The sequence below is a fragment of the Xenopus laevis genome, chromosome 2S (assembly GCF_017654675.1).
Source record: "Xenopus laevis strain J_2021 chromosome 2S, Xenopus_laevis_v10.1, whole genome shotgun sequence".
In the NCBI taxonomy this organism is placed as follows: domain Eukaryota; kingdom Metazoa; phylum Chordata; class Amphibia; order Anura; family Pipidae; genus Xenopus; species Xenopus laevis.
Window position 1 is genome coordinate 152,621,776 of NC_054374.1, and position 25,624 is coordinate 152,647,399.

At 38.7% G+C, this 25,624-nt stretch overlaps 1 protein-coding gene across 3 annotated transcripts in view; it reads left to right on the forward strand.

The window, feature by feature from the left end:
• The window catches only part of elmod1.S (ELMO/CED-12 domain containing 1 S homeolog), a 68,446-nt gene that overhangs the window by 30,188 nt on the left and 12,634 nt on the right, over positions 1–25,624 (forward strand). For all 3 annotated transcript variants that reach the window (XM_041584565.1, XM_018250323.2, XM_041584566.1), the window contains exons 3-8: positions 5,336–5,481; positions 7,218–7,246; positions 10,594–10,691; positions 13,823–13,952; positions 15,854–15,987; positions 16,996–17,064. In XM_041584565.1, the coding sequence (XP_041440499.1) occupies positions 5,336–5,481; positions 7,218–7,246; positions 10,594–10,691; positions 13,823–13,952; positions 15,854–15,987; positions 16,996–17,064 (606 nt within the window). The remainder of the gene's footprint in view (positions 1–5,335; positions 5,482–7,217; positions 7,247–10,593; positions 10,692–13,822; positions 13,953–15,853; positions 15,988–16,995; positions 17,065–25,624) is intronic.

The window sequence follows — 25,624 nt, forward strand, 5'->3', positions numbered from 1 at the left end:
GCAGCTGCTTATTTTTAAATTCTTGGCTTGAATGCAAGTTTGGTTGCATAAAAACCAGGTGTATTGCCAAATAGAGTCTCCTTAAGGCTGCCAGTCCACAGGCTACTAATCACAGCCCTTGTTTGGGAACTTTTTTCATGTTTGTGTTGCTCCCTAATTCTTTTTACATTTTTTAGCCTTTTCTGTTTGTAGCATTAATTTTGGCCAAGCCTTCCATTGCTTATTTGCCAGCAGGACCTAGTGCACCCAGGGACGTCCACTAGGATTAATGGGAACCCAGACTGAGGTGGGATGAATAAGAACCAGGTGGAAGCTGGCCAACAAATATATGGTCATTGCTCGCTCTATGAAACAAGAGGTCCATAAAGTTCAACAGGCCAGTGGAGGCACAGGACATCAGAACAGAGCAAGAGTAGCTTTAGTTGTAATTAATTACTGTATATGTTAATTCTCATACTTATGGCCTTAGTGACAGAACAACCTGAAATAGCTTGATCGTGCAATTAGATTTCCCATTCTCAAATGTGTCCCCTTTCCCACCCCTTATCCTGGGCAGTCACTCTAAAGCTGGATATACCCCTGGGCAGTAACTCATAGCAGCCAATTAGTAATTACTGTTTTTAGCTAGCTGCTGGATAAATACTAAAAGCAATCATCTGATTGGTTGGCATGGTGCATTTGCGGGACCCCCAGGTTCTTTATTTTCTCTCGGACTAGTGACATATTAAGGTATGGCTTATGGTACACACAACATTTGTCTGTTTCAATTATGTATATTGGGATAGATTCAATTCAAGGCCTCCTAATGTAATTCCAGATTTTCCCATAGATCCAGAGGTAATTCAATGAGAATTTGGGCCTATATGTTGTAAGGTAATAAACCAGTGCAGCTAAATATTTTGGCGCTATATAAATACAGGTTAATAATAATATTAATAACCATAAAATTATGTTTTCTCATTGATTTGAATCTGGCCTTTTATAGCCAAATGTTTGAATGAATTTGTCACGGATAAACATCTGCCTCCACTGCTCTCATCTCTACCTATATACATACTGAAGCTGTACTTAACCATTCATTGTCCAACAGGTCTCCAGTTTCAGAGGTCCCAGGTGATTCAGTAGGTTGGCATACCTGTGCTTAATGGTAATGTACTGTAGGATACAGCAATTAAAAGTATTCAAGCTCATGATATTATGATCATTTCTTTTAATAGAGTGCTGACCTCATGCATTTTTGATGCAAACAACCATAGACCAAGAGAGACAGTACAATAACTTGCAGGTAACATTAGGTAGTGAGCTTCTGTCCTCACTCTATCACTCTCTACTCTTAGAAAATGGGTTCTTTCCCAACAAGTTCTGGTTTGTTCCAGGATGTATTTACTATACTGATAATCTTCATCTTTGCTGAACCTATTGCATTGCTTCCCTCTTTATCAGCATGTAGAGCCTATTACGATTGATTGTGATGGACTTTTTCATCTTTATTCTATTTATTTTTTTATTCGCTGTGGAATAGCATCATCTTAATATCAGTTCTCCTATTCCACTTTGTACAGGAAAGAACATCCTATGGTTTTTCCAATGAAGGTAACAATAAAACTATCAGGGGCACTATTTAGTGGGCAAATACAAATTAATGTTATTATTGGTAGTATTATCCTTTGCTCTGAACTTACAGCCTAATAAAGGGATGACGGGGCCCTTGCTCACAAAGAGATCATATACCTATATCCAACCAAAAGCTGCCAATAAGTACAGAGCTCTTGGGCCCTTATAAATACCCCCCCATTGAAGCCAACCTAACTGTCATTCTGCGGGCCTGGAGCAGTTGCTAGAGGGGGCTCAGCCTAAATGGCAGTTAGGGAAAGGGGTTGTTCACCTTCCAAACATTTTTTTCAGTTCAGCTATTTTCAGATTGTTTCGACAGAAATAAAGTTTTTTCGGTTGCTTTCCATGTTTTAATTTTACAGGTTTTCCATAAGTGTTTCTGTTCCTGTTGTTCCATTCTGGCAGCTCAGTAATCCAGTTACAGATTCTGAGCTATTACATCTTACTACTGTACATTAGCTGGGGGTTATTTAATTAAAACCTGATTTTTTTTCTCACTTTATTAAAAAAGAAAATTCAAACAAACTCCCAAACCCAAATCCCTTTAATTTAACAATAAAACATCTTAAAAAAAATTGGGCGCCAAAATCGAGCCTCAATTTGTGTTATGTGACTATTCTGAATTGTTTGTTTTGTTTTGTATCAGCTCAGCTGGGGGAGCACAAATTACAAATAGCGCAGATAAAAACACAGTGTTGCCCATGATTAAAGCTTGTAGAAAAGGGAAATTGTGACCTAAGGCAGCAAAGTGGCTTCATCATTTATGTATACATTATATGCATACATAATTTGGCGAACCGGAAACACATCTTTAAGTGAGAAAAAGGAAAGACAAGGTTTGCAATTTTGACTGGCTAGAGCATTTCGGAATTGCAGTTCTAGGGTTCTTCAATATATTGTGGGATGTACTATACATCCACTTCTTATTATTTTACTCCAAATTAGACCTCTTAGTTTGCTTTTAATTAAAGTTAATGTTTTAAACCATTGCATTCTGTAGACAAGTGCGGTCTATCATGCTCTCTTGGCTTGAACAATAAGGACCAACACAAGTTCTTAAGGATATGGAGTTTAGTATTATTGACCTTATTCCAAATGGTTTATAAACAAGTTTTGCAGTATTTTGGTTCCCATGACTGGAGAAAGAAACCAAAGTGACATTAGAAGGTTGATTTTATGACGTACTCATCAGGAGGGACAGTTAAAGGAGAAAGAAAGCTACCAAGGACGTTTGCTGCCAACAGATTAGCCACAATAGTGCAAGCTATAAAAATATGGTTATTCTGGAGAATGCTTTACCATACCTGAGTAAACAGATCTAGAAGCTCTCTCTGTTTGTTCAGGATAGCAACTGCCATATTAGTTTGGTGTGACATCACTTCCTGCCCGAGTCTCTCCCTGCTTGCTAATATTACTGGGCTCAGATTACAGCAGGGAGGGTGAAAGAAGCAAACTGAGCATGCTCAAGCCCATGCCCTGTAGATTTAAGATGAAAACAGGAAGTCTGATACAGAAGCCCATGTGTACACAATATATGGAAAGAAATGAGGTTTCTTTTGACAGAGGACTTACTTACTTTGAGGTTTTACTAGAGACTTTTCTGATAAAACTTACTTAGTTTTCACCTTTCCTTCTCCTTTAAGGAGCCTTCCTAATATTTCCATGGGAATGGTGGTTAAGCTAATGTTAGCGTTCATTTCAGCATATTGTCCATTCATTGGTTAATTTGCTAATCGGCAAATCTAGGGCATGGAAATGCAATTTATAAGGGACACAGACGGTGGGGACACAGTGGCAAAGTTGCAGTTATACATCCAAATAAATACAAAGAAACAGTCATTTGAGTTGTTACGTAGGACTGCAAATCTCCCCAAAGCTTATCCTGGTTTAATTAGGATCATTAGATGTTGGGGTAACACAATATATGTCTTGTATTATGTTTCTGATTTGGAGCAGCCATTCCACTGATGTGAGATGCAGGAGGGTTTCCTTTTTGGATCTAAGCTGCAGAATAGAAAGGGCAGCATGACTGAACACTTAACTCTTTGGGAAATTCTCTGGGTCAGAGCCTAAAGCTTTTTTAGAAAAAGCATCAGCTACTACTACAGGTATAGGATCCATTATCCGAAAACCTGTTATCCAGAAAGCTCTCAATTGCAGGCTGACCATCTCTTAGTGATGTGCAGGCTGGCCTGAAACCCACGGGTTTACCCGTGGGTTCGGGCCGACTCCTGCACAAAATCTTCGGGTCGTAAGCTCTTCTCCTGCTTTCCCCACCCGCGACCTAGCACTTCCGGCGCCAGAATTTATAGACTTCCGTCCGCCCCTCCCATTTTGTGACGTCAGTGCGGGCGGGTCTATAAATAGAGGGCAGCAGCGAGTTAGGGTTGGGTGCGGGTCGAGAAATTCTCTACCTGCACATCACTACCGTTTCCCATAGACTCCATTTTATCGAAATAATCCAAATTTTTAAGAATTCCCCTTTTTTCCCTGTAATAATAAAACAGTAGTTGTACTTGATCCCAACTAAGACAAAATTAATCCTTATTGGAAGGAAAACCAGACTTTTGGGTTTATTTAATATTTACATGATTTTCTAGTACATTTAAGGTGTAAAGATCCAAATTATGGAAAGATTCGTTATCCGGAAAGCCCCAGGTCCCGAGCATTCTGGATAATAGGTGCCATACCTGTACCTTGTACATGATCCATTCTAAGATATAATTAATCCTTATTTTAAGCAAAACCAGCCTATTGTGTTTATTTAATGTTCACATGATTTTCTAGTAGACCTATGAAGATCCAAATTAATGAAAGATATCTGGAATACCCCAGGTCCCACGCTTTCTGGATAACACGTCCCATACCTGTAATAATTTCACCCAGTAGAAATGTTTAATTCGCTGCCAAGAAAGTTGCACCATCTATACCAGGAGTACTGGTGATGTTCCTCAGCACCTCTTTAAGACACAAACATGTAATAAATGCTGCTCAATAAAGCTACTAATTGGTTGACATGGGTTACTAGTCTAGTAGCAATTTTTACCCATTAGTATTTCGCTTTAAAGGAGAAGGAAAGGTTAAAACTAAGTAAGCCTTATCAGAAAGGTCCATCTAAATATACCAGTAAACCCCCAAAGTAATGCTGCTCTGAGTCCTCTATCAAAAGAAACACCACATTTCTTTCCTTCTATTGTGTACACATGGGCTTCTGTATCAGACTTCCTGCCTTCAGCTTAAACCTCATTGCCCTGGGCAAGAGCATGCTCAGTTTGCTCCTCTTCCCCACACCCCTCCCTTCTCTACTGTAATCTGAGCCCAGAGTAGGGAGAGACTCAGGCAGGAAGTGATGTCACACCACATTAATACTGCAGCTCCTATTCTAAATAAACAGAGAGTTTCTAGAGCTTTTTACTCAGGTATGGTAAAATATTCTACAGAATAAATATAGCATTCTATCTTGCACTATTGTGGCTAATCTATTGGCAATAAAATACCTCCGTAGCTTTCCTTCTCCTTTAAATGGTCTAGTGCAGTATGAGTAAATAAATGCTTTCTGATTCTCTGTCACATTGTTGAGGTTTATTAACCTGAATATTTTTTTTTAAAATATTAATAGCTTAAGTCTTGACATCTTAATGCCATTATTAATATATTCTTATGTTGGCACAGTTTTGTCATTGCCTTACTCTGATTAGGAAACATTGTGTATCTCCTACAGAATGGTGGTTAAGGTGTGGATATACTTCTACTGCATTTGCCTGTGGCGTTGCCTGAAATTCATCTTGAGGAAGCTGACGGGTCGCTGCGAGCTCCAGAGAATCTGTTACAAAAATAAGCCCGGCGCTGGCCGAACAAGAAAGATAGGTATGTGCCATCTTTCTGGTGAAATTGGTGACTGTCAGCTTATATGGTTACTGTGTAATAATCAGCATAATGTTGCTTTAGGGAAAATTCGGCAAAAGGACAATTCACCATGACATCGCCTATTTACTAAATGGCGAAGAGGACAATTCGCTGGAGAAAATCCTCAGTGTTAGAGATCCTTCACGTTTCGCCAGGCCAATTTTTTGCTCTGGCTAACGATCGTTAGTCCTCAAATTTATCAAAGTGTAAACGTTCCAATACATCGCCCCTTTTTTTTTAAGTCTACATTGCCTGGTTCTACCTGGCGAATTGTTAAGGTGAAGCGACATCCTCAACATCACATTGTCAGTGATTTTATATCCTGTGTTAAAAAAAAAAAGTCATATATATATATTTTTTTAAACGCTGTAGCTATTTCATATTTGGATGTGGGATTATGTTTAAAAGTTGTAACTGTTGAATATAATTTTATACTTTTTTAACCATTTGAGGGGCATGCCACATTTGTTTTAGGGTGGGCTCATGGCTAGGACAATAGAGGATCTCTTTAGTCTTTATTTTGCTTCCTTGGACATGTGTAATAATAAGTGGCCACTTCAAGCATTTGCACCAACATCTCTAATAAAGATATATATATGACCTATATGTACCCGCCATATTTAAATTGATGTAAGCCTAAGTATGTTCGCTAGGAAGAAAGTAACGCTAGAGAAAACTTGGTTAGAAACTTTTGCGCTGATGAAGTCTCGCTAGCGAATTTACTCCAGTGCTCATTTGCCAATGCAAATTTTCGCATTTTGATTAATATTCGAAGGTGTTGGGAATTAACATCTGAAGTAGTTGTGGTAAAGTTTTCCCTAATGAATCACTTTCAGGCGCCTCCTAACAGTGATTGGCGCAAAATAGCATGGGGAGATATGTGGTGACCCCTGGGCAATACACTTTAATGCCCCTTACCAGCATGCCAGGAGCAAGCAGGGGAGCCAGCACATTGGGAGTTCTACTTATGACAGTTGGGATAATTTACTACAACTCCAGATATAAGTGCAATTATAATAGGGGAAGCAAAGATTGGAACCCCAAGGCCTGCCTGCAACAGGTGATGACAGCTGGACAAAACTTGTTGTCTTGCACTGTATGTTGACATGGGGCTAAACATATTGTCAGTTTCCCAGCTGCCCCAGTCATGTGACTTGTGCCTGTCTTTTGGATGGAACTACTTTCTGGCAGGCTGTTATTTCTCCTACTTAATGTAACTGAATCAGTCTCAGTGGGACTTGGCTTTTACTATTGAGTGCTGTTCTTAGATCTTACAAGCAGCTGTTATCTTGTGTTAGGGAGCTGCTATATCGTTACCTTACCATTGTTCTTTTGTTAGGCTGCTGGGGGGGGAAGGGAGGGGTGATATCACTCCAACTTGCAGTACAGCAGTAAAGAGCCACTGAAGTTTATCAGAGCACAAGTCACATGACTGGGGGCAGCTGGGAAACTGACAATATGTCTAGCCCCATGTCAGATTTCAAAGTTGAATATAACAAAATATGTTTGCTTTTTTGACAAATGGATTTCAGTGCAGAATTCTGCTGGAGTAGCACTAATAACTGATGCGTTTTGAAAAAAAACATGTTTTCCCATGACAGTATCCCTTTAAGGACATTGATGTATTTTGTAATTTACTGATTATATCAATAATTTAATCTTTACTAATTTAATTTACACATAAAATCTTTTTGCAGAATCTTCCCTGAAGTCTTCAAAGAGAAAGGTAAGTGATCTCTATAGATTGTGACATTAACGGCATCACGTGACTGGCTTATTCTGACATCACCATATCATTGTATATTTCCAAATGATGTCATCATCAAAGCTCACCTTGCAAGTGGGTTGTGTTACACTGGACACATAGGGGGTTATTTACTTAACTCCAAATGCCAAAAACCCCAAAAATATGTGTTTTTTTTAGTATAAGATCCAAATTATTCCGAATTTATTAAACCCCGAAGATGGAAAAGTCTGAATCAGAAAATACGGCGTTTAGGAAAACTGTTGAGGTTGCATATGAGTTAATGGGGGAAGTCCCAATGATTTTTTGATGTGCTCTCGGTTTTCAGGCAAAAAGCATAAGAAATCTGAGTTTTCGGGTGAAAATTCCGAAACATTTGTAAAATTTGTATTTTTCATGATTTTTTCCCGCAAATTTTTTTTCCAGGAAAGTGTATTAATAAATGAGCCAAAAAAAACAGTGTGGATTTGGTCTGAGTTTTTTTAAAAAAAATTGAGATACAGTAAATTCTGACTTTGCTAAATAACCCCCATACAGTAATGGATGGAAACAACTAGCGACCAGGGGGCAGCATTGCAGAATGTACAGATTGTTTTATGTTTTCAGTATGGCCACTTTGGGATCCCTGTACATTCCACACCTGTTACATCATGTAACTAATGACTTGTGCTCTGATAAATTTCAAGCACTCTTTACTGCTGTACTGCAAGTTGGAGTGATATCACCTCCCTCTCTTTTCCCCCCCAGCAGCCAAACAACAGAACAATGGGAAGGTAACCAGATAGCAGCTCCCTAACACAAGATAACAGCTGCCTGGTAGATCTAAGAACAACACTCAATAGTAAAAACCCATGTCTCACTGAGACACATTCAGTTACATTGAGAAGGAAAAACAGCAGCCTGCCAGAAAGCATTTCTCTCCTAAAGTGCAGGCACAAGTCACATGACTGGGGGCAGCTGGGAAATTGACAAAATGTTTAGCGCCATGTCAGATTTCAAAATTGAATATAAAAAAATCTATTTGCTCTTTTGAGAAATGGATGTCAGTGCAGAAGTCTGCTGGAGTAGCACTGAGTGATGCGTTTTGAAAAAAACATGTTTTCCGATGACAGGATCCCTTTAATGTTATACACAGAGGTTTGTTCTCAGCTTTTATTGTATTGCTACACAGTGGCGGATTAATGATATGTGAGGCCCCCAGGCTACACTTTCCACAGGGCCCCCCTTCCAGGCTACTGCTACTCCCATGTCTCCAGATGCAGATCCAGGCACACATGCCCTATACACAGAATCAGGTTTAGTGCACGCCAGTGACATCACTGGTGCGCAGTGACATCACTGGTGCGCAGTGACATCACTGGTGCGTAGTAACCCTGACCCATGTGGAGAGCTCAAGTGCAATCTGCACACATCGGGCGCACGCGCCTTGCTTGCTTTCTATCTTCTTCAAGTCCCTGGTAAGCCCCGGACCCAGTGCAAATAATTCAAATATTATAAGTTTCAGAAGAATTTAAAAATAACAAAGCTAGGGGCCCCCTGATCACACTGGACCCTAGACTATAGTAAGTATATGTAAGTCTGTGCATTAATCTGCCCCTGATAGTACTGTTTCTGCTCTACTCATCATAGTGTCTATGACATTGTTTCTAGGTTCTATCATATTATGCATAGTTTGTATCATATTGTTTATAGTTTCTATCACATTATTCATAGCTGCTATCATATTGATCATAGATTCTATCATATTGTGCATAGGTTCTAGAATATTGTTCATAGCTTCTCTCATATATTTTCTAGGTTCTATCATATTGTTCATAGATTCTATTATATTCTGTATAGGTTCTAGAATAGTGTTCCTAGCTTTTCTCATATAGTTCCTAGGTTCTATCATATTGCTCATAGATTCTAGCCAGTGGCGCTACACCAATGTGGCATGTTGAGAAACTCACCTCAAGCAGTGGCGCTAAACGAGTTACCAGGGGTGGCAAAAGGCCATTCTTAATGACCTCAAGAGACAAATTTCAGTTTTTTAAACTGGAAATTCAGTTCCAGTTGCGGCCATCTGGACCCCCTCTGGCACAGAAAAAGTAAATGCTACGGTGGCAAGGGGGTGGCATATCAGGAGCCGCCTCAGGGTGGCACAATGTACAGAATCACCCTTGATACTAGCATATTGCCTATAGGTTATAGAATATTGCTTATAGCTTCTGTCATACTGTTCATAGCTGTTATCACATTGTTCATAGCTTCTAGAATATTGTTCATAGCTTCTATCATATAGTTCCTAGGTTCTATCACATTATTCATAGCTTCTATCATATAGTTCCAAGGTTCTATCACATTGTTTGTAGCTTCTAGAATATTGTTCATAGCTTCTATTATATAGTTTTTAGGTTCTATCACATTGCTCATAGCTTCTAGAATATTGTTCATAGCTTCTATCATTTAGTTCCTATGTTCTATCACATTGTTCATAGCTTCTATCATATAGTTCCAAGATTCTATCACATTGTTCATAGCTTCTAGAATATTGTTCATAGCTTCTATTATATAGTTCCAAGGTTCTATCACATTGTTCATAGCTTCTAGAATATTGTTCATAGCTTCTATTATATAGTTCCATGGTTCTATCACATTGTTCATAGCTTCTAGATTATTGTTCATAGCTTCTATTATATAGTTCCAAGGTTCTATCACATTGTTCGTAGCTTCTAGAATATTGTTCATAGCTTCTAGAATATTGTTCATAGCTTCTATTATATAGTTCCAAGATTCTATCACATTGTTCATAGCTTCTAGAATATTGTTCATAGCTTCTATTATATAGTTCCAAGGTTCTATCACATTGTTCATAGCTTCTAGAATATTGTTCATAGCTTCTATTATATAGTTCCAAGGTTCTATCACATTGTTCATAGCTTCTAGATTATTGTTCATAGCTTCTATTATATAGTTCTAAGGTTCTATCACATTGTTCGTAGCTTCTAGAATATTGTTCATAGCTTCTATCATATAGTTTCTAGGTTCTATCACATTGCTCATAGCTTCTAGAATATTGTTCATAGCTTCTATCATATAGTTTCTAGGTTCTATCACATTGTTCATAGCTTTTAGAATATTGCTCATAGGTTCCCTCATATTGTTCATAGCCTCTATTATAATGTCCATATTTTCTATCATATTGCTTGTACTGTGTAGCCTATTCTGGTCGTAGATTCTATCATATTGCTAATATGGTCTAGCATATTGTTCATTCCTTCTACCTTATTGTTCCTATTCTATTCTAATTCTATTGTATTGTGTATAACCTCTTTTGTGTTCCCCCGTAGCTTCTGCAGAATGCCCCGTCCGTCCATCCTGATGCCATTGAGAATACTATAGAAGACATTCTGACTTTGAAAAAAGTTCATCTTGACACAAACCCACAGTGAGCCCCTCTTTATTTCTCTGCATTGTATTATCAGCACTGAACGCTGGCACTGTATGGATGTTCTTTGCCGAGGGTTTCTCCTATAATTCTAATTGAAAGCTTTGGTATATGGGAAGGATAAATTGTCTCTTCGTGTCATTTTATAGAGATTAGAGAGCTATAGGGAAGTGAGGGAATGATTAGTTTCTCACATTATAGTGCTCAGTAAGAAGCATTGGTTGTAATTATATACTGTGTAATAGTATTTGTCAAAATGACAGCAGTGGTAGTATTTGTCACATTTGCAGCAAAATCACATGGATTAAGAAAAATAATATGATAAAATGTAACAATTTTTCCATGTTAAGCACAAATTAAGGTGGATTTCATTCCCACTTACTCTTTTGGGTATAATAAAACCCTGTACAGATAGAAGCACAGTAAAATAAAATGTAATTTTAGATATTGGGAAGCACAATGCAAGATTGGTTCAGATACACAACTTGAAGCTGATTTGTTTGTGTTATATGTGGACAAATGCATCTCCAGTACAAATGAATTCTGAACCCCCCCACATTCTGGAATTAAAGAACCCAGCAATTACATACACATGGTGTGGCATTGCCCAACAATACAACAATTCCAGGAAATTAGTCATTAATCTTATTAATAATGAATAATCCCTATGGACTTAACCCTCCTTATCCTGAACCAGGTAGAAGAAATGGCCCCATTTACAGCTGAAAGGACGTTAATATGTTTCCTCTTTATCCAAGCTAAGAGACTGATAGCACTTAAATGCCAAAAAAAGGCAGTTGGTTGAAGGAAAGGTTAAAACTCAGGAAAGGTCTATATAAATACACCAGTAAACCCTCAAAGTAATGCTGCTCTGAGTCCTCTGTCAAAAGAAACACAGCATTTCTTTCCTTCTATTGTGTACTCATGGGCTTCTATATCAGACTTCCTGTTTTCAGCTTAAACCTCCAGAGCACGGGCTTGAGCATGCTCAGTTTGCTCCCCTCCCTGCTGTAATCTGAGCCTAGAGACTCGTGCAGGGAGTGATGTCACGCCAAGCTAATAAGGCAGCTGCTATCCTAAACTAACAGAGAGCTTCTAAGGCTGGTTTTGGTAAAGCATTTTGCAGAATACATACAGTATAGTTTTCTAGATTGCCCTATTGTGATTAATCTATTGGCAATAATCTTCCTCGTAGCTTTCCTTCTCCTTTAACAACTCAGTTCCTTTATACCAACTACAAAATTAAGAGAGAAGGCGCACACCCTCAAAATCAAAATGTGGGGTGTTAATCCATAGGAGACTCCCCATAAGGGTCTCAAAGTCTAACTGCTAAATATTATAAGTAACGGATAGCACACCCAGTTAGAAAAAATAAATTTATTACAAAAAAATATATAACAAAAATTACAAAATAATATGTGTGAGCCCAATATTATTTTGTAATTTTTGTTGTATATTTCTTCTTTTTTTGTAATAAATGTATTTTTTCTAACTGGGTGTGCTATCCTTTATACCAACTGACATACATGAGTAGAGGTTGCCCCATGGCTAACCGGACACCTTCCTTCTCCGTTGCCTCAAAGCGAACAGGACCTTTAACAACCCCTTTTGCTTATTCCCGGCCCCCCATTCCCAGGAAACGACAGTACACATGATTTATTGGGAAAACAGTTTATTCGTTTGTTGTATAAGTCAGCTGACATGAAATAAGACAATGTATATAGGCATCTTCTTCTACTGACATAAAGCATAACTTGTTATTGAAATGTGTCACCTGATGTTCAATTGTCTTTGGACACGTTTCATATAATTCACTTATTGACAGACACTTTATAAGAGTGGTATGGGGTTTAACTACTGCAAAGGTTGGTTCATGCCTACTGACTGCACTTCAAAGATGGAGTTGCAATTAATAATTCCACAATTAACCCTCTTAATAGCACCAGGGAGCACCATGTTAATTGACTCTAAGGGGCATATTTATCAAGGGTCGAAGTGAATTCGAAGTAAAAAAATTCGAAATTCAAAGTCATTTTTTGGATACTTTGACCACTGAATAGGATACTACAACTTACTAATTACTAATTTACTTCGACTTCGATTTGAAGTAAAAATCGTTCAAATATTCGACCTTTCGATGATCTAAGTACTGTCTCTTTAAAAAAACTTCAACTTCAATACTTCACTGAAGTGCTATGTTAGCCTATGGGGACCTTCTACAATAATTTTCTAAGTCTTTACACATCGAAGTAAGTACTTCGATCTCTCGATTGCAAAATTCGTTGAAAAATCCTTCGATATTCGAAGTTGAAGTACTTTAATTCGATGGTCGAATTTCAAAGTATTTTTTACTTCGAAATTCAACCCTTGATAAATCTGCCCCTAAGTGTGCTGCACATGTAAAGCTACTTAGCCGGTTAGCATCCGATCCAAGAATATCGGTGTGTAGCGTGGAGCACCACTTGGAGTCAGACTGAGTCAGATGTTAAAAATCAAATATTTTATTCGTCCATCAAAATCCATATCAAAAATATATGTGCCGAGAATTGCTTGTAATGCTAGCAACCATTACGCTTGACGCATTTCGTAGCTCTCCGGCCACTTTCTCAAAAGCTTAATGGTTTTCACTCAAACAAGACTTTTAAATCAGTGGAAATACCCTCCCATAAAATCATTAACTTAAATAGCCACAACCTATTCTTGGGGCTTAAAAAAAAGTACCCAACTATGCATATCAAGAAAGCGTAAAGGTTGCTATCATTACAAGCAATTCTCTGCACATATATTTTTGATACGGATTTTAATGGATGAATAAAATATTTGATTTGACTCCAAGTGGTTCTCCATGCTACACACAGACACAATTAACCCTCTTATCTGTATCCGGAGACACAGGCCACAGCTTATGGAAGGAGGGGTCTTGTTTATACAGAGCTCATTATCTAATTGTAAATACATTCTCCTTATTACAGGGTAGTGTAGGGGAGTCATTAAGGGTAAAAATAAGTCAATAATCGAGACAGAGGTTTAAAAGTGTGTGTAGGTGTAAACTGCCCCTTTTAAAGCTTAAATGTGTTAGGGGCTTTTGGCTGTAGGGGAAAGCACTAACATAATCCTTTCTCTGTGGCTAGGTTGGCCGTGTCTCTTCAAGCCTGCCTCTTGCAGATCGTGGGCTACAGGAACCTTACACTGGAAGTTGAAAAGCTGCGTCGGGAGGCTTTTGATTCCGAGAACCCGCAACATGAAGAAATGCTTTTAAAGGTTAGAAGGTCTAATGATTAAAACTCCTTGCAGTCAGGAATGATGCATGAATACAGACCCCGCCGCTATATTAAGGTTATGGTTGTATAACCCATATATCAAGTAATTATATCCGCGTTAATTACGTCGCCTCAGTGATACTGGTCCACAGGCAGCTGCAGCGAAGTCATACGTCAAAAAACTATAGGGGTGATATATGAATGCAACTTGAATCCCCCCAATAGTTGCATCATAAATCTGATTGCACTCGGAGCTGCGTCCCCTGCAGTTGCACCCAAAACCAATGCATTAGCACTTGCGCCTTGATGATAATTGTGTGTAAGTTGCATCCGGCATTTTCAGAGTTGGGCGGTATTTCAAGAGCGTGTATTCAAACCAGAGAAACTGATGCAACGCACTGGGGGAACCCAGCAACTAACATCTGCTCCAAGGTGGCAGTAGCACAAAGGGTCGCCAGTGTGTTAGTAGGTGCAGGGTTCCTAAGTGGAACTTGCCTTCTGTCTCTATTATTAATGTCTGTGCATTCAGAACTTTCCTTTCTTTTACTGCACTGTTACAGGAATTATATCCGTTATCTCAAAACCTCCAATTTATTCAAATAATCCAAATATTTAAAAATGATTTCCTTTTTCTCTGTAATACTAAAAAAGTAACTTGTACTTGATCCCAACTAAGATATAATTAATCCTTATTGGAAGCAGAACCAGCCTATTGATCTTATTTTTATGTTTACATGATTTTCTAACAGACGTGGAGGCCTATTTATTGGAGGTTGAATTTTAGAGGTCTTTAAATACAACGAATAAACTCTAGTCTCTAAAATTATGAATGCCATGGAATTTATTAAAATATCGGAATATAAAAAGTTTGATTTCTATGGGACCTCGGCAGGGAGTTGTGTTTTTTACACTTGATAAATCTCTACAAATCTTTAGAGTTTTAGAGAAATACAGAAAAACAACATTTTTAGAGAAAAAATATGATTTGTGAAAAGAATAGAAATTCGAATTTTAGTAAATCGGTCCCATAGGGTAAGAAGATCAAAATTACAGAAGGATACGTTAACCAAAAAGCCCTAGGTCCCAGGCACTCTGGATAACAGGTCCCATACCTGTACTACTGTATTATTTTGGCCATAAACTATCTGGCTCTGAAGAGTCAAGGTGATGGTACAGATATGGGATCTATTATCCAGAATGTTTGGGACCTGGGGTTTTAACAGATAATTCCAATTCAATTTGGATCTTTGTACCTTAAGGGGCAGATTTATCAAAGGTCGAGTTGAATTTTCGAATAAAAAAAAATTAGTCCAAAAAAAATTAAAAAATGAGAATATTGAAATTTATCATGTACTGTCTCTTTAGAAATTCGACTTCGACCATTCGCCATCTAAAACCTGCCGAATTGCTGTTTTAGCCTATGGAGGACCTCCTAGAACCTATTTGGAGTCAATTGGTGTCAATCTAATTTTTTTTGGGAGAAAACTTTGAATCGAATTCAATCGAAGGCGCTATTTCTTCGATTCATATGATTCAAATTCGACCGAATACGGACCTATTCAATCGAAAACTGACCTATTAGAGTTCGACTTAATTTCGGTTGGTCTTTTTGAATTCAAATATCGACCCTTGATAAATAGACCCCTTAGTCTACTAGAAAATTGTGTAAACATTAAATAACCAAATAGAAAAATACTTTATTTAATCATCTGGTATTAAAGGAATTGTATCCCAGATGTGCCTCTGATATGCAGCTGTTCTATGTAGTTTATTGTTTTCTGTATTGGAGATAAATTACAGAGGCTCCTTCCTGATAACAGAAGTGTTTGCTATATCCCCAATATTTGCCCTCCATATTAAATGCTATAAGATCCTGTACTAACGTGGGTTTCTAACTTGCAGCTTTGGAAGACGCTGAAGCCTGGCATTCCCCTAGAAGCTCGCGTTTCTAAGCAATGGTGCGAAATTGGTTTCCAAGGCGATGACCCAAAAACAGATTTCAGAGGAATGGGCCTACTTGGACTGTACAATTTGGTGTAAGTATCGGAATATTGGGATTCGGCTGCCCCCATGGCTACACAGCAGCTTGTTTATATAAACTATAGTAGTACTTATCTGTTATCTACTGTCTACCCTGTGCTTGAATGGCTGCCCCCATGGCTACACAGCAGATTGTTTATATAAACTATAGTAGTACTTATCTGTTATCTACTGTGTATCCTGTGCTTGAATGGCTGCCCCCATGGCTACACAGCAGCTTGTTTATATAAACTATAGTAGTTCTTATCTGTTATCTACTGGGTATCCTGTGCTTGAATGGCTGCCCCCATGGCTACACAGCAGCTTGTTTATATAAATTATAGTAGTACTTATCTGTAATCTACTGTGTATCCTGTGCTTGAATGGCTGCCCCCCATGGCTACACAGCAGCTTGTTTATATAAACTATAGTAGTACTTATCTGTTATCTACTGTGTATCCTGTGCTTGAATGGCTGCCCCCATGGCTACACAGCAGCTTGTTTATATAAACTATAGTAGTACTTATCTGTTATCTACTGTGTATCCTGTGCTTGAATGGCTGCCCCATGGCTACACAGCAGCTTGTTTATATAAACTATAGTAGTACTTATCTGTAATCTACTGTGTATCCTGTGCTTGAATGGCTGCCCCCATGGCTACACAGCAGCTTGTTTATATAAACTATAGTAGTACGTATCTGTTATCTACTGTGTTTCCTGTGCTTGAATGGCTGCCCCCATGGCTACACAGCAGCTTGTTTATATAAACTATAGTTGTGTTTCTGAAGCAAACACACCATTTGTATCAGTGCAGCACAACAATACAATATATTATCATGTATAAAAACTTTAATTTCTTGGTGTAAGTGTTCCTTTAACAAGCTAACCCTGAACCTTGTGGGAATAGAAAGCTTCTAGAACATGAGCTGCACCATGTTCATTGGGCTGAAGGAAAACATACACTAGGAATTCCACAGTGAGAGGTTATTACTGCTCATCTCACAGTCTTTTATATTTATTTCCAGATACTTTGCAGAGAAGGATCCAACCTCAGCTCTTCAAATCCTCTCTGACTCACTTCAACCAAAATCCAGGTAATTGGGCAATTTTAAATATTTTTTTCTATACTCAATCAATGTATCTTCCCTAAATTAGGCAGCACATTATCAGGATCTGACTTATTATTAATAGACACGTGCCAGGCACTGAAGCTGCCTTGTAGTTTGTGTTTTCTAGGGATGCACCCAATCCAGGATTCTGTTCGGGATTCAGCCAGGATTCGGACGTTTTTAGCAGGATTCGGATTAGGCCAAACCAAATCGAAATGATAATTTGCATATGCATGATATGCATATGGGATTTTTTTTGGTCATAAAACAAGGAAGTAAATGTTTTCCCCTTCCCACTCCTAATTTGCATATGCAAATTAGAATTTGGTTTTGTATTCGCCCAAATCTTTGGTAAAGGATTCAGGGGTTGGGCTGAATCCAAAATAGTGGATTCGGTGCATCCCTAGTATTTTCACACCATACCTTCATACTGTTCGGCCATTTTAAATAGTCTCTTTACAAGAAGCTTTTTCTACAGAATTATGCTTTGTACAGGGAACCCAATAAATAGTAAGCTATGAGCAATGGGGACTGTTACTGCCAGTTACGTGTCAAAATGAGTCAGACCGATAATATCAGGCCAGGCCCCACTGGCTTCTTGTAGTCTATGACGTCTATGGGAGGTGATAAAGAAGGTAACAAACAATGGATCTTCAGGCAAGACTGAAATGACAATTTCATAGTAGCAGCAGGAAATATTTTTATATATATATATATTTATTTATAATTATAGTGACTCTGTAAAGGGAAAGTGAATTGAAAACATTACATTAAAAAAAAAGATCAGTTTACTTATGAATGAAAACCTCCTTAACCCTTTCCCTGCCAGCCGTTTTGTCCTAGATGCGAACATCTACTGCCAAGCAGTTTTTAGATATTTTGCACTCTTTCACTTTTAGGCCCCTTCCTGGGGCGGTCTTTTAGTTTACCCAGGAAAACAATATATTGTTTTTTTCAGGACAACCTGAACTTTCAAAATATGCAAGAATTTTGGTGTAATTCTACTTCTGTAAAAAAATATAGGCTTCTAAGTGTCCAATAAAATGAAAAAAATCATGTTTCACAAAGAACAATCACATATATCAGAAACATTATTTACTTTATGTATGAGAAAACAGCTGATTTGGAAAGGTCTGTGTCTCCTGAACGCGGGCAATACCAAATATATATAGTTTTATGGAGATTTCTCACTTGTATAGATCAAAATCTAAAAGCAGTACACTAGCAAATGTCCAAAGCACCGCTCCCCAAACGGCATACTTCTGATTTCAAGGCCAAACATTCCACTAACAGTAGGTTTACCCTAGAAAACTACCCATTATTAGAAAGAACAGATTCTGGTGAATCAAAAATGGGTAAACATATCGTTGTACTCCAAACTCCCAAGTTGCAATTGTTTCCTAAAGTTATAATGTTTTATAGAAATTGGTGAATTTTTTGAAAAATGACCTCAAAGCTTCCAATCTACAGAATCGTATCTCCCACACATCATTAGGTATCAATGTAAAACACCCCAAATATGAAAGCCTGGGATCCACTGAACAGTTTGATGCCCAATATGTATAGGTGTACCCAAGCACGTGACATATAGGGGCCCTAAACTGTAGACACCTCATTTGAGCTATCAGTTCTGTAATTCCAGATACTGCAAAATCAGCACATTTGCATCGTTTTGGGGTGGGGTAAAAGTAAAAAAAATAAGTTCATCCCAGAAAACCATATATTTTCGGAAAGTACACATTCCCACGAATCTAAATTGGGTATGCATGTCTTTGTACTACAAAGTACCAAGCCGCAAACGATTCCTAAATTTGGTGATTTTGGCGACATTTCCAAAAATCACCTCAAAATTTCTACCCTGCAGCATCGTATTACCCACATACTTTTAGGTATCAAGAGAAATCACCCCAAATATGAAAGCCTAGGGTCCTCTGAACAGTTTGATGCCCAATATGTATAGGTGTACCCAAGCACGTGGCAGACAGGGGCCCCAAAAGGAAGACCCCCATATGGTCTGTCATTTCAGGTACTGCAAAATCAACACATTTACATCGTTTTGGGGGGGTCAAAAGTAGAAAAAAGTGGGTTCACCCCAGAAAACCATATATTTTCGGAAAGTACACATTCCCATGAATCTAAATTGGGTATGCATGTGTTTGTACTCCAAAGTACCAAGCCGCAAATCATTCCTAAATTTGGTGATTTTGGTGATACTTCCAAAAATCACCTCAAAATTTCTACCCTGCAGCATCGTATTACCCACATACTTTTAGGTATCAAGCAAAATCACCCCAAATATGAAAGCCTAGGGTCCTCTGAACAGTTTGATGCCCAATATGTATAGGTGTACCCAAGCATGTGGCATACAGGGGCCCCAAAAGGAAGACCCCCATATGGTCTGTCATTTCAGGTACAGCAAAAGCAACACATTTACATCGTTTTGGGGGGGTCAAAAGTAGAAAAAAGCAAGTTCACCCCAGCAAACCATATATTTTTGGAAAGTACACATTCCCACGAATCTAAATTGGGTATGCATGTCTTTTTACGCCAAAGTACAAAGCTGCAAACCATTCCTAAATTTGGTGATTTTGGTGATATTTCCAAAAATCACCTCAAAATTTCTACTCTGCAGCATCGTATTACCCACATACTTTTAGGTATCAAGAGATATCACCCCAAATATGAAAGCCTAGGGTCCTCTGAACAGTTTGATGCCCAATATGTATAGGTGTACCCAAGCACGTGGCATACAGGGGCCCCAAAAGGAAGGCCCCCATATGGTCTGTCATTTCAGGTACTGCAAAATCAACACATTTACATCGTTTTGGGGGGGTCAAAAGTAGGAAAAAGTGGGTTCACCCCAGATAACCATATATTTTCGGAAAGTACACATTCCCATGAATCTAAATTGGGTATGCATGTGTTTGTACTCCAAAGTACCAAGCCACAAATCATTCCTAAATTTGGTGATTTTGGTGATACTTCCAAAAATCACCTCAAAATTTCTACCCTGCAGCATCGTATTACCCACATACTTTTAGGTATCAAGAGATATCACCCCAAATATGAAAGCCTAGGGTCCTCTGAACAGTTTGATGCCCAATATGTATAGGTGTACCCAAGCACGTGGCATACAGGGGCCCCAAAAGGAAGGCCCCCATATGGTCTGTCATTTCAGGTACTGCAAAATCAACACATTTACATCGTTTTGGGGGGGTCAAAAGTAGAAAAAAGCAAGTTCACCCCAGAAAACCATATATTTTTGGAAAGTACACATTCCCACGAATCTAAATTGGGTATGCATGTCTTTCTACGCCAAAGTACAAAGCTGCAAACCATTCCTAAATTTGGTGATTTTGGTGATATTTCCAAAAATCACCTCAAAATTTCTACCCTGCAGCATCGTATTACCCACATACTTTTAGGTATCAAGAGATATCACCCCAAATATGAAAGCCTAGGGTCCTCTGAACAGTTTGATGCCCAATATGTATAGGTGTACCCAAGCACGTGGCATACAGGGGCCCCAAAAGGAAGGCCCCCATATGGTCTGTCATTTCAGGTACTGCAAAATCAACACATTTACATCGTTTTGGGGGGGTCAAAAGTAGGAAAAAGTGGGTTCACCCCAGATAACCATATATTTTCGGAAAGTACACATTCCCATGAATCTAAATTGGGTATGCATGTGTTTGTACTCCAAAGTACCAAGCCACAAATCATTCCTAAATTTGGAGATTTTGGTGATACTTCCAAAAATCACCTCAAAATTTCTACCCTGCAGCATCGTATTACCCACATACTTTTAGGTATCAAGAGATATCACCCCAAATATGAAAGCCTAGGGTCCTCTGAACAGTTTGATGCCCAATATGTATAGGTGTACCCAAGCACGTGGCAGACAGGGGCCCCAAAAGGAAGACCCCCATTTGGTCTGTCATTTCAGATACTGCAAAATCAACACATTTACATTGTTTGGGGGGGGGGACAAAGGTAGAAAAAAGTAAGTTCACCCCAGAAAACCATATATTTTCGTAAAGTACACATTCCCCTGAATCCAATTTGGGTATGCATGTCTTTCTACTCCAAAGTACCAAGCCACAAACCATTCCTAAATGTGGTGATTTTGGTGACATTTCCAAAAATCACCTCAAAATTTCCACCCTGCAGCATCGTATTACCCACATACTTTTAGGTATCAAGACAAATCACCCCAAATATGAAAGCCTAGGGTCCTCTGAACAGTTTTATGCCAAACATGTATAGGTGTACCCAAACACGTGACATATAGGGGCCCTAAAATGAAGACCCCCCCCCATATGGTCTGTCATTTCAGGTACTGCAAAATCAACACATTTACCTTGTTTTGGGGGGGGCAAAAGTAGAAAAAAGTAAGTTCACCCAAGAAAACCATATATTTTCGGAAAGTACACATTCCCACGAATCTAAATTGGGTATGCATGTCTTTGTACTCCAAAGTACAATGCCGCAAATCATTCCTAAATTTGGGGATTTTGGTGACATTTCCAAAAATCACCTCAAAATTTCCAACCTGCAGCATCATATTTCCCACATACTTTTAGGTATCAAGATAAATCACCCCAAATATGAAAGCCTAGGGTCCTCTGAACAGTTTGATGCCCAATATGTATAGGTGTACCCAAGCACGTGGCATATAGGGGCCCCAAAAGGAAGACCCCCATATGGTCTGTCAATTCAGATACTGCAAAATCAACACATTTACATCGTTTTGGGGGGGGCAAAGGCAGAAAAAAGTAATTTCAACCCAGAAAACCATATATTTTCGGAAAGTACACATTCCGACGAATCTAAATTGGGTATGGATGTCTTTGTACTCCAAAGTACCAAGCCGCAAACCATTCCTAAATTTGATGATTTTGGCGACATTTCCAAAAATCACCTCAAAATTTCTACCCTGCAGCATCGTATAAGCCACATACTTTTAGGTATCAAGAGATATCACCCCAAATATGAAAGCCTAGGGTCCTCTGAACAGTTTGATGCCCAATATGTATAGGTGTACCCAAGCACGTGGCAGACAGGGGCCCCAAAAGGAAGACCCCCATTTGGTCTGTCATTTCAGATACTGCAAAATCAACACATTTACATTGTTTGGGGGGGGGGACAAAGGTAGAAAAAAGTAAGTTCACCCCAGAAAACCATATATTTTCGTAAAGTACACATTCCCCTGAATCCAATTTGGGTATGCATGTCTTTCTACTCCAAAGTACCAAGCCACAAACCATTCCTAAATGTGGTGATTTTGGTGACATTTCCAAAAATCACCTCAAATTTCCACCCTGCAGCATCGTATTACCCACATACTTTTAGGTATCAAGACAAATCACCCCAAATATGAAAGCCTAGGGTCCTCTGAACAGTTTTATGCCAAACATGTATAGGTGTACCCAAACACGTGACATATAGGGGCCCTAAAATGAAGACCCCCCCCCATATGGTCTGTCATTTCAGGTACTGCAAAATCAACACATTTACCTTGTTTTGGGGGGGGGCAAAAGTAGAAAAAAGTAAGTTCACCCAAGAAAACCATATATTTTCGGAAAGTACACATTCCCACGAATCTAAATTGGGTATGCATGTCTTTGTACTCCAAAGTACAATGCCGCAAATCATTCCTAAATTTGGGGATTTTGGTGACATTTCCAAAAATCACCTCAAAATTTCCAACCTGCAGCATCATATTTCCCACATACTTTTAGGTATCAAGATAAATCACCCCAAATATGAAAGCCTAGGGTCCTCTGAACAGTTTGATGCCCAATATGTATAGGTGTACCCAAGCACGTGGCATATAGGGGCCCCAAAAGGAAGACCCCCATATGGTCTGTCAATTCAGATACTGCAAAATCAACACATTTACATCGTTTTGGGGGGGGCAAAGGCAGAAAAAAGTAATTTCAACCCAGAAAACCATATATTTTTCGGAAAGTACACATTCCGACGAATCTAAATTGGGTATGGATGTCTTTGTACTCCAAAGTACCAAGCCGCAAACCATTCCTAAATTTGATGATTTTGGCGACATTTCCAAAAATCACCTCAAAATTTCTACCCTGCAGCATCGTATAAGCCACATACTTTTAGGTATCAAGAGATATCACCCCAAATATGAAAGCCTAGGGTCCTCTGAACAGTTTGATGCCCAATATGTATAGGTGTACCCAAGCACGTGGCATATAGGGCCCCAAAAGGAAGACCCCCATATGGTCTGTCATTTCAGGTACTGCAAAATCAACACATTTACATAGTTTTGGGGGGGGGCAAAGGTAGAAAAAAGTATGTTCGCCCCAGAAAACCATATATTTTTGGAAATTACACATTCCCGCGAATCCAAATTGGGTATGCATGTCTTTGTACTCCAAAGTACCAAGTCGCAAGCCTTTCCTAAATTTGGCGATAAAAGCAACGGTTTTTACATTTCTGAAAATCGCCTAAAAATATTGCAATTGGCCGCATTTATCTCACCCAACTTCTTACATACAATTGTAAAACACCATAAATACTGATGCCAAGGGTCTACTGAACAGTTTTATGCCCAATATGCATTGATATACCAAGGCAGCTGGCATGTGCGGACCCCAAATGTAAATAGTGAATATGAGTTTTCTCTGCTGCCGATTCGCCTTCTGTAAACATAGACCATTGACTTCATATTATGTGCCTCAAGACCCTCCTAACAGCAAAGACCCCCCAAAACCATATGTTTTTGGAAAGTACACATTCTGACGAAAACAACCAAGATAAAGACGTCTTTCTACAGCAAAGTACCAAACTGCAAAACTTTTATAAACATAGAGATTTTTACATTTCTGAAAATCGCCTAAAAATGTTGAAGTATGCCACATTTATCTCACACAATGTTTTACGTACAAAGAAAAATCACCCCAAATATGGACATCAGAGGTCTACTGAATAGTTTGATGCCCAATATGTATAGATTTACCAAAGTATATGGTGTGTACGGCCGCAAATGAAAAATGTGCATATGAATTTTCACACTGGCCAACTAAGCTGCTGAAAAGAGAACCCCAACTGTGCGTTATGTGCCGTAAGACCCCCAAACTGTAAAAAGACCCCAGAAAACCATATATTTTTGGAAAGCATATATTCTGACGGATCAATCTAAGTAAAATAATATACCAAAGCACCAAACAGCAAAACTATACTAAAGATACATAAGGAACAATAATCCAGGGATAAAATTGCAATAAAACCACAAAAATTGTGCAAATCAATGAAATAACAAAATAACTGCACCGACAGCATAATTAGTGGCCGAAATCGATTATCCAATAGTCACGCTGCTGAAATAAACAGTTTTTATGGGTAAAAAAACACAAATTGGTGAAATGAAAAAGTAAAAAAAATAAAATGTGTATACATGTGTGTACACTTCCAAGAATTGTGTGACAGTGTATAAGTGTGTATAAGTGTGTATATAAGTCCATATAAGTGTATATAAATGCATATAAGTGCATATAAGTGGAAAATGAAAAATTAAAAAAAACGTTTTTTTTTTTTTTTTTTTTTACTACTAAAATATGTGTGTATGTGTGTATAAGGTAGGTAGGTGTATGCAAGTGTGTAAAATAAAGGGCACTTACCGTTTTTGGCTGATCTAAGAGCTGGAGAAGAGAGATCTGCAGAGTTACAGCAAGCAGGAAGTGTGTGGGCGTCGCTGGAACACGAGGTGAGCAGGAGGAAGCAGAGCAGCAAGGCAGACACGCGATTTGCTGTGTCTGCCTCTTTTAGGTCGGCCCTGCGACAATCCAGTCGCAGGACCGACATGACAGCCCCCCAGCCTCGTTGCCCAGGGGGCTGTCAATGCTGCTAAACCTCTGCAGAGGCGGCTAAAGCCGCTGATGCAGAGTACAGCATGTAAAACTGCAAGCACGTACAATGTACGTGCTTGGCAGTTAAAGCCCTTGCCTGCCAGAACGTACGGTGTACGTGCTTGGCAGGCAAAGGGTTAAAGGTAAACTATACCCCCAAAATGAATACTTGAGCAACAGAAAGTGGCATATTAAAGAATCGTATCAAACTGGAACATATATTTAAGTAAATATTGCCCTTTTACATCTCTTGCCTTGAGCCACCATTTTGTGATGGTCTGTGTGCTGTCTCAGAGATCACCTGACCAGAAATACTACAACTCTAACTGTAACAGGAAGAAGTGAGGAAGCAAAAGACACAACTCTGTCTGTTAATTGGCTCATGTGACCTAACAAGTATAGTTTGTTTGTGTGCACCGTGAATCGTACGATACCAGGGGGCGGCCCTTATTTTTTAAAATGGCAATTTTCTATTTAGGATTACCCAATGGCACATACTACTAGAAAAGTATATTATTATGACAATGGTTTATTTACATGAAGCAGGTTTTTACCTATGAGCTTTTTTATGCAATATCTTTTTGTAAAGACCTACATTGTTTGGGGGTATCGTTTTCCTTTAAAAGGGAATATCAATGGGGCCCATTGACAGCATGACATCTGCCTTTCCT